Genomic DNA, 9,998 nt, shown 5'->3' on the forward strand with positions numbered 1-9,998 from the left:
GGGAAGTCATGTGTTGAAAGAAAAGGCGTGAACCTATCGGGGTCTTGACTCATGAATATTAGGTTAGGGGAGTGTGGCATTTTTTCCCGTTGCAACACACGGCTTCTTTGCTAATACTAAATTGGAAGAGTCGAAAGTGGACCTTTTTGGGGCGTTCCTAGCTATCAACAGCCTATTTATGTATTTCACATAAGTTGGTGCTTATTTTTACTTTCGTCCAACCTTACGCTCGTTTCTCCTTTTCTCTCTCCGTTTTGATTTGATTTCTCTACTATTTATATCCTATTACTCCCTCATCAAAAAACGTCTTACATTATGAGATTACATTATGAGATGGAGGGAGTACAATGCACATGCAATTATCAATTCCCTCCGTCCCAATGATATAAGATCATTTCTCAAACTAAGCAGCATAAACCAAAATGCAAACGGCAAAGTTAAGCCTAACCAGAACACACAGACTCCGAAGTGTCTCAAAGGAACTCAAGACTAACTAGCTAGAAGTGTAGCCAGTTAGAACTCTCAGAGTCTCTCTCGGGTATTCCGCAATGAAGTGTCTCTAGAATAGACCACACAGCGCTATGAATGCAAATACAGCAATGGAAGAAAGAAGAAAAAATCGTGCAACATGCCTCGAGAGAGCAAAGGCCGACTGGCATATCTGCAATCAGAGGCCCGTCTAAACAAAATAGAAAGCCAACCAGAGAGCAAGCTCAAGATCAAAACTCCGAATGGTCCCAATAAAGTTCGTGGTCTTCTAAATTAAAAGTGACAACTTGGCAACAACACAAATTCAGGTTCAGTGAGATGGTCGAGCTCAGTACCATCGGCTAGATAGCATAACTTACATCAGTATAACGATGTCCCAGGAGAATAATTAGAGTTGCAGTGAGGATACGATTCGCCAACTTTACTAGCAGAACACGAGAGGGGCGTGGAACTAAACTCGTGGTGAAACTACAACCTCAACATGACAGGTGCATTGGCTGGCTCCGTCTCTTATGGACCTAAAGCCGCGGTGCTACCACCTGCATTTTGAGTTTGGACACAGAAAACAACTTAGCAGAGAGCAGAGGACACTGATAAAACAAGGGATACTAAGCTAAGAATACCTTCAGGGTTCAAGGAAAAGGTAAGCTCACAGCCACCCACTTGTCGTCACTAAAGGGAAGCACGGTTGCCCCCTCTGGTAATTTCATTTTCAGGTCAGGACGGCATGGGTAGATCTGGATTCGGTTAGTTGACATCGAGTAACTGCATCGGGCAGAATCAACAGGCACTGCAGTTGCTTTCGCTGCAAGGTTGGAAGTATTGGTTGGTGGCATTGAGCCAAAGGGGAGAGATGTGTGTTCTGGAGTTGAGGTCATTACTTCAGCCTTGATGCTTGGCTCTGGAACGTCTATTTCAGCCTCAGCGCTTGGTTCTGCAGCGTCCATTCCTTCAGCCTTGATGCTTGGCTCTGGAACGTCTACTTCAGCCTCAGCACTTGGTTCTGCAACGTCCATTACTTCAGCCTCGGTGCTTGGCTCTGGAATGGCTGGTTTATCATTTTCCATCTTGACAGGCTGGATAGTTTCAACAGGAGATTGTAAAGCAACAGGCACTGTACTTGTTGCCACAAGGTTGAGCATATCAGTTGGTGGCACTGAAACTAACGGGGGTGACCTGCATTCTTGTGTCAAGTCCATTACTTCAGCCTTGATGCTTGGCTCTGGAGCAGCTGGTTTAACATTTTCCATACTGCCAGATTGGATAGGTTCATCAAGAGATTGTGTTTTGTCAGCAACAGGAAGATCAATACGGGAGCCAACAGAGCAAGAATCATGCTCAGCTGCAAAATGGCCAAACCATATGAGTCAATAGATGGAACAATCAAGATAAATAGATACCAAGAGAAACACAATCATTAATATCAAATACAAGCAAATACAAACTCATATTGCAGTATGACACAATCATTGACATCAAATACATACATACAAGATAACAATCAACAGAAAAGGTATAGTTCATTTGGATTGCTACAATGTCCAAAACAAGATCTACGATTGCATGATCAGTGGACTGTCCAAACTCTGAAAGTCTTCCAAGCTAAAGCAGCATAAATTAAGCTCCTGCAAATTGTAGAACAGAGAACTTGTGAAACATGCATGATGGATAACAATATAAAATTCACATTTTATTAGTGTGTAAACACATCACCCGCAGTTTACATGTCACATAAAATTCTGTTATATGGGTCATGTGTTTCTTGCGGAAATCACATTATAAATAGGAACATGGACCAGAAGCTGGTTCAGAAGAAGTCTACTGAGGTTTCATCACATGTCAATAGTATGTAGAAAAAGAAAGAGGAAGCTTTTTCTTATAAAAAGATAGGAAGGTAGGCAGAAAACTCACTAGCATTAGAGTCATTCTGCCCGTCACTTGTTCCCATTGATACTTGGGGAAATGAAGAATCAGATTCTACAGTCTTGACCTCTTGCTCAGTGAGGGTTTCGGTTCCTTGTTGCATCTGTGACCCTACTAGAAGAAAGAAAAAATGTTGGTGGCCATGCACAAAAATTCCACGAGAGATTGTGCATTCAAGAGAAAAAAAAGGTGGGAGCAAATGAATATAAAAGCCTTTAAATATAATCCACAAAGCAACATGCAGAGCATAATTTTAAAGCATCGCACACAAGTAGAAGTATAGCAAAAAAATGGTTGGGGAGCTATTGAGGCTATGCTTAGAGATATCAGATTAGTCTCGTTATTGTCATTTTCATAGTGAAGGGCATACAACAAATGGTAAATTAGGCATACGCTGGTGGTAATACTGTCATTTAGGGGATTTCTGTTTTAGGGGTAGGATTATTGGGAAGTACTACTGTCAACTAGGTTCAGGAATTTCCCTTTTTAAGGAGCTAATGATCTGATGAGCTCTTTTAAGATGCTCCACCTTACCTCACCAGAGGTAAGATAAGGTTTAAATCTGAGCCGTTGATTGAGGGAGGTTAGTTTTGACCTTAACAGAAATAATGCTGGCAACCGGTATCATATTTAGTAAGGCATGTAAAATTGGCATGGATCCTTCCATAACAAATGGTAACCAGCTTTCTCTGGTAAAAATGGTTACAATCTGGCAATTGATTACAATGGGATCTTGATCACGTTCCAATTAATTGGTCTGAATCGATGCATCCTATCCACAATCAAATGCTTGATTGCATAGCCATAAGTAATGAATAGACAAATGTGCCTCCTAATGCTCGTGAATAGAGAGACAGCTGTGTAGTACGTGTCATGTATGATTTTGATAGCCGGTGTGGCGTATGATTTTGACAAACTCTTTGCAAGAGATTAGAGATGTGTTCCTTAAATAAATTGTACCCAGGATGGTATGCAAAGACTCATCGAGCAATAAAATGGAAGTCATAATTTTGACAGGCTATTTCAATGACACAAATTTGTAAATAGCTTGATGAAATGATGAATTTTGAATACATACATCACTTGATTAGAAATATAACAAAGATATAAAATTTCAAGGCATGGATAAACCATAGTAATTCATTACCGTTCAGACATGTTAGTTTAAGACATTTGTTAAATTTAAATATTTTCTCTCTCAATCCATTAGTTTTGGACGAAATTGATAATGCATTCTATTAGGTATATGGTCTGCATGTCAAACATTAATGCCATTAATGATTTGATTATGCCATAATAATGCGTATCAACATGTCCATCCTACATAATAATTTCCATTTAAATCCTACTCCCTCTGTAAAGAAATATAAGAGCGTTTAGATTACTAAAGTAGTGATCTAAACGCTCTTATATTAGTTTACGGAGGGAGTACATATTAACGTGGAGTAAACTATTGCAGAGACAACATCACCCTTGATAAGGTCAAAGTGACCTCTTACCCTCTATAAGGTAACAAATACATCATCTTAGCCATTAGATCAATATTAATTGGCAGTCCCTAATCATTTGGGGGCATCTTAAAATTTCTCTAATCTGACACACCACCAAAAACTACTCGTCAAGTTCGTCGCAGTATGAAGCTTCATTTCAGGAGTTTAAATTACTTACTGTCTTTGGAAGGTTGAAAAGCAGCAACCGTCATCTGTTTTTGCTTCTTAGTGTTACCAGGTCCCTCCTGAAAACTTTCGCCTTGAGTGTGCACGGTTGATTTGGAGATGGAGGAATTTTTTAAATTATCTGATGAAGTATTACAGACAGGCAAGGAAGAGCCTTCTTTCTCAGCTAATTCATGCCGGGGATTTGTATATTGCATTCCTCGAACCTACAAAAGGTAGAGCGGTCCATCAAATTAGTATTTACTACTCCCTCCATCCCAAAATTCTTGTCTTATATTTGTCTAGATACGGATGTATCTAATACTAAAACGTGACTTGATACATCCGTATTTAGACAAATCTAAGACAAGAATTTTGGGATGGAGGGAGTAATACAGCAAATACCTTACGAAATATTTCTGTCTGTGCAAGCTATTTAAGATATAAGAAACTATAGCATGCCCTTCCATAACTATTCCATGTAAAAGCCATTGTCCTATGTTCCCCTTAAAAGGTTGCTTTTGTTAAAATTTCACTACAAAAGCCAAGTCATCCAATCTACTCCCTCCGTTCCAAATCACTCGTCCAGAAATGGATGTATCTAGAACTAAAATACATCTAGATACATCCATACCTGCAACAAGTAATTCGGAACGGAGGGAGTACTTCACTGTTCCAATATGTACCAGTAACAATTCGTTTTGCATTGCTCCTAGGTGTTATCTACTCCTTCCGTTCCATATTAGTTGTCGCTCAAACGGATGAATCTAGCACTGAAATACATCCAGATACATCCATTTCAGAGACAACTAATATGGAACGGAGGGAGTAATAATCTATTCAATTCGGGAAAATGGATCATATGTTTATCAGTTATACAGATAAATGATGGTGATTAGATTAGTTATCATAAATAGGTGAGGCGATGGTAAGAAAATTTTCCATAATTAAATACTGGACCAACCGGCAATTGCTCCTCTGAGCTTACTTCTTGGGCTAAGGACACCAGAGCAAGATTTGCAGCAGCATATTCCGCCTCCTTAATTGTATGACAATACTGTGGGCTTTCAAATGTTTGCCCATCTATGGTCACTATTGACTTGAACAGAGGTGCATGAGATGGACCTTCCTGGATACGGTCATACCAAGGCAGTTGTTTTCCTCTCTTCTGAGCATACATTTGCAATTGAAGCTTATGATTAATCTGGATTCCAGGCAAAGAAATACATGAAGCTGATCCAGCCTACAAAAGGTAGAGTATTTTATTAGACAAAAATTGACGATGTTTCCGCACAGTGTAAATGAAGTCAATGGTTTCAATTCAGTTTTTACTCAGTTCTTGAATATTGTAAAATGGGAGAACACATTTACTAATAATACAGATAAATGCTGAAGGATGTTAGTGCTGATGCATAGGTAATCCGGTGCAAATTAAAGCCATCCATAGGAATAAAAATAGGTGCAACTAACCGGCATTTGCTCTGATGGGTTTGCTTCTTGACACAATGACATTAAAGCCACTCTTGCAGCAGCAAATTCTGCCTCCTTTGTTGTGTGATAGTCTTGAGGACTTTCAAATTTGCGCCCATCTATGGTTACTGTAGACCTGAACAGAGGTGCATGAGGTGGACCACTTCGAATGGTGTCATATGAAGGCAAATCTTTATGTCTCTTCTGAGCATAAACTTGCAACTGAGACTTGTAGGGAAGTTGGGTTTCTGTAATATACAGAATAGTTAGTACTGCAAATATACAGAAACAAGTGTGAAAGAATATCAAGAACCTTTTTAGTGGCAAGAATAAAGACCTTCACAGCAGCATGAGAGGTGTAAAAATAAAATCAATTTGAGGGATGAGAGACATTTATATAGTTACATAGGTAGTGAAGGAATATGGGGTTCCAAGAGGGATAAACTACAGCGCAATATGGGGTTTAGGTGCCTCTACTGTTCAATGTATGCAGAAAATGAAGTATCAACAGATGTGCAACTTTTTACTCGTCATAAGGAAATAACTTCGTATCTAGTTCCGAGAGGGATAAACTACAGCACAATATGGGGTTTAGGTGAGCACTGATAATATTTGTTGGCACTTATATGCGGTTGAATGGTTTTACAAAATCTAAAAAAAAAATACTACTGATAGGTGAGCATGTATATCATCGACGTTTCTGTCAGTTACGATAAGGATCTTACTACACAGAGAGAACTTGTTCAAATGTAGCCAGTTATATGCCCACATTAAAATCCAACATGGAACGAGTGAGTTCAACACAGCTTCTCTGTAGCTTACTGTGTACACGCTCCACCGAGCAGATTCACTATGTTTGTTATAGCGTCACCAAACTTCTACCATTTCAGAATCAGATAGCTACCAAATCAACAGGATGTCCTTCAGAAAATGAATGCAGTAACTCCCCATCAATACCAAATCAAGTGATATTGTGTGCTAGTGATGGCGAGTCTATCTACCGATATGAATGCATTGTACTCCTGCCGGTGAAACTGAGCATCATTTCCATTTGTCTGTGATGATAATACCAGTAAAGTTTTTATTTTTGCGAGGTAATAATACCAGTGTAAGTTGACTCGTACTGGTTCAATAGACAATAAACTATGCATTTCTACTAGAATCTCAATAGCCAGTAAACTATCCATTTCTACTAGAATCTCAGTCGCTATCAAAATGGCTTAAGCCTTTATACAGTTGATGATACCCCAGTTTGTTCAGGCCCAGAAAAAATGAAAAGAAAATGCACCTAATGTGGACATGAACTAGATGTAACCAGAAAGACGCTAACTGCACTCATGAATCCTGAACCAACAGCCGTCCACGAATCGTGCAAGTAAGGAGCTACTCGGGAACAAAACCTGAAACCGAAAGTTGGGAACCAAAATCCGACCACGAAGTGTTCGCGCAAGCGCAAGTAAGGACCCGGATGTACCCGCTAGTGGGGAACTGGGGGATCTGACACTCACCGGACTGCGGGGGGGGGGGGGGGGGGGGGGCGGAGAGGCGCTCGAAGGCGGCCTTGGCGGCGAGGTTCTGGGCCTCCTTGGCCGTGCCGAACCCGCCGCCCTCGTCCGGCGAGTGGTACACTTCGCCGTTGACGGCGACGGTGGCGCGGAACCTCAGCGAGTGGGCCGGCCCCTCGCTCTGGTGGGCGTAATCCGGCGGCGGCCACCGCCGCTGCTGGCATAGCTGATTCAGCTGCGCCTTGAACATTGCCCCGGAAGATTGGGACCTGGCCTCTCCCGATGGGGAATTCTTCGGGGCTATCGCTCGCTTTGATCTGCTCGCTGGATTCGACTTCTCACGTTTCTTGCGCCTCACTCGCTCCCCCTCCTCTGCTGGATTGATGCTCCTTCACGCTCCTTTGTGGGCTTCGGTTCAGTGGTACGACGTTTGTTTGGTGGGTGGGTTGGGGTTTATCCGCGTGTTTTCAGGGTCTCGCTCCGGGCAACCACTATGTTGTGAAGAGTAAATTGCACACACAATTCACAAGTAACAAATGAATCAACTCCTTTCGAGAGCTTTCAAAAAAAAAAACTCCTTTCGAGAAAAAAAAACAAATGAATCAACTGTGTTAAACAAAATTCAACTACTCCCTCTGTCCCGATTTAGATGCCATGATGGCATTTTGCTATTGTGTAATCGAGACCAGCCCGCCTTCGTGGAGCTGTGTCGCAGGTGGGCGGTGACGTAATCGAGACCAGGTGGGCGGTGACGGAATCGAGACCGGGTGGGCTGCGAGCGGCGGAGTCGTCAGCACGGCGGCGGAATCCGACGGTGCTTGGCCCAGGCGAAACATGGGCGGCAATGGGAGGCCGAAGGAATGAGACGGGCCGTTTTGTTGGATGTTTGAAAGTATGAGGTTTTTTTGCAAAATATCTAGTGTACTACGTGCACGACGAGTAAATCGGGACGGAGGAGGTATGTGTTAGTAATATTGATGAGTAACGATACATATATACACCCGAAAGGGATATGACCACCTAGAAAGAGAATGGACATTCTTTTTAGGAAAATCATCATCGCTACTTTATTTCATTTCAAGTAGGGATACATCTACAACTAGCGAGAGAATAGAGAAAGGAAGATTATTCAACCAAACTTCGGGTGATAATCTTAGCTAATATAGTAAGCTCGTGAGCCACGCGGTTAGCTTCACACCTGCAATGCTAAAAATATGCCTTCCCAAATATCCTTGGACACTTCAAACCAATCATTGATGCTCGTCATCACACGGATGCTAACTCCATTCAGCTCTTCATGCAGTTCACCAGTTCGAGATAGTCGAGTAGACAATTAAGCGTTGGATTCCCATAGAACGATCGGACCATGTTTACGTGTCATCGCCTTGACGGTATGGGTATTTATCGTTGAGGCAAGGAAATGATTCTCTGCCACCACCAAGTCCCCAATGTATCTGGATCATAGCACGACAGGACCCATAATCATCTTCATATGAAAAAGAAGCGTCAATATTGACCTTCAGGGTTTTGACGAGTGGGTGTGTCCACCTGACCTCTTTTTCCCGGAACTGCTACAGTGCATCCAGACGAGCACAGTTTAGCGCCAAAACTTAACATTATAGCGCCTGACAGTTGAGCTTCTTCTCCATGCACTTTTTTCTTTCCTTCCTTCTAGATGTAAACCAAGAATGACAAAGTCAGCCATGGTTACCTGGTCTATAGTTCGTTTAGAGGGAATGGAGATATTAGTTTGCAAGATGGTAACCACATGTTAGTTGGATAAGCAGAGACTATCCTTAGTTAACACATGGTTAATTATATATCCTGATAGTTCCTTCTAATCTATGCTTGTTTGTGTAAGTTGGGTCTATTCGCGTGCTTCGGCATGGCGGGTGACAGGGTATCACTCTGGGAAACTTAGTTATAATACATCATATTTGAATTCAATTGATATAGTTGACTAATCGATGCCTAAGTCTCATCTCTACATTTATGTCGGGCGCGCCACACTCTACCCCAAGCCTGTAGGATCAAAAGTATGTCTAGAGCAGGGTGATTAGACTACTTGACCAAATAAAAACTTATCATTTTCCTAATTTTAGTTATAGGCAAGTTTTAGCAATTTTACCAAGTCAAGCAACATCCTACACATGCAAATCTAAGAGTTGAGTAGTGAAAAGTAAAGACTTTGCATATGAACATAAAAGGAGGAATTGGAGAAATCAAACACAATGAAGTGTTGGGGAACGTTGCATGGAAAACAAAAAAATTGTACGCACACGCAAAATCTATCCATGGAGATGGATAGCTACGAGAAGGGGAGAACATCTACATACCCTTGTAGATCGCTAAAAGGAAGCGTTTATCAACGCGGTTGATGTAGTCGTACACCTTCACGATCCGTCCCGATCAAGTACCTAACATACGGCACCTCTGCGTTCAGCACACGTTCAGCTCGATGACGTCCTCGCCTTCTCGATCCAGCAAGATATGCGAAGTAGTAGATGAGTTTCAGCAGCACGACGACCGTGGTGGTGAAACTATCCGCAGGGCTTCGCCAAGCACAACGGACGTGGACGAAGGAGGAACTAGAACTAGAGGGAGAGGGGGCGCCGCACGCGGCTTGGGGATCATGGTGTGTGTTGCCCCTCTCCCTCCTCACACATATATAGGTGGGGGAGGCAGCCCTAGGGCGCCCTCAAGGGGGACGGTGGCCATCCCTGGTCTCCTGCCCCATTTCCTTATTAGGGGTGGAGGAGGTGGCAGGGAAGGGGGCGGCGGCTGCCCTACCTTGGCGCCCTCCTTTCCTTCCTAGCACGTGGGCAGGTGAGGTGGAGCACGCCCAGCCCTTAGTGGGCTGGTGTGCCTCTCTCCTTTGGCCCATGAGATCCACCAAGTAATGGTGGCCTCCCGAAACCCCTTCCAGCACTCCGGTAAAACTTCGGTGCATTCCGAA

The 9,998-nt window shown here is 42.5% G+C and overlaps 1 protein-coding gene across 4 annotated transcripts; it reads right to left on the reverse strand.

The window, feature by feature from the left end:
* Positions 1-732: 732 nt before the first annotated feature.
* On the reverse strand, positions 733-7,513 carry LOC125544929 (double-stranded RNA-binding protein 1-like). 4 transcript variants are annotated; one of them, XM_048708716.1, is made up of 7 exons: positions 7,046-7,513; positions 5,538-5,785; positions 5,056-5,310; positions 4,081-4,294; positions 2,401-2,523; positions 1,113-1,831; positions 733-1,028 (listed from the first exon to the last, which is right to left on the reverse strand). In XM_048708716.1, exons 1-6 carry the CDS (start codon positions 7,290-7,292, stop codon positions 1,122-1,124), a joined length of 1,797 nt encoding a protein of 598 aa, XP_048564673.1. In that variant the 5' UTR covers positions 7,293-7,513; the 3' UTR covers positions 733-1,028; positions 1,113-1,121. The 4 variants fall into 4 exon arrangements, with proteins under 4 accessions (XP_048564673.1, XP_048564671.1, XP_048564669.1 ...); XM_048708714.1 differs by having other exon boundaries at positions 5,032-5,310; XM_048708712.1 differs by having other exon boundaries at positions 2,401-2,526; positions 5,032-5,310.
* Positions 7,514-9,998: the final 2,485 nt, after the last annotated feature.

This window comes from Triticum urartu, chromosome 3 (assembly GCF_003073215.2).
Source record: "Triticum urartu cultivar G1812 chromosome 3, Tu2.1, whole genome shotgun sequence".
NCBI lineage: Eukaryota > Viridiplantae > Streptophyta > Magnoliopsida > Poales > Poaceae > Triticum > Triticum urartu.

What these genes read in the sequence shown, in the direction of transcription:
- LOC125544929 (XM_048708712.1), bottom strand. Translation starts at nt 7,292, where the DNA reads ATGTTCAAGGCGCAGCTGAATCAGCTATGCCAGCAGCGGCGGTGGCCG. An exon ending in GCTCAGAGGAGCAATTGCCG is followed by an intron (nt 4,295 to 5,031) that starts GTTGGTCCAGTA and finishes TACCTTTTGTAG; the next exon opens with GTTCGAGGAATGCAATATAC. An exon ending in GCAGAATGACTCTAATGCTA is followed by an intron (nt 1,832 to 2,400) that starts GTGAGTTTTCTG and finishes GCCATTTTGCAG; the next exon opens with CTGAGCATGATTCTTGCTCT.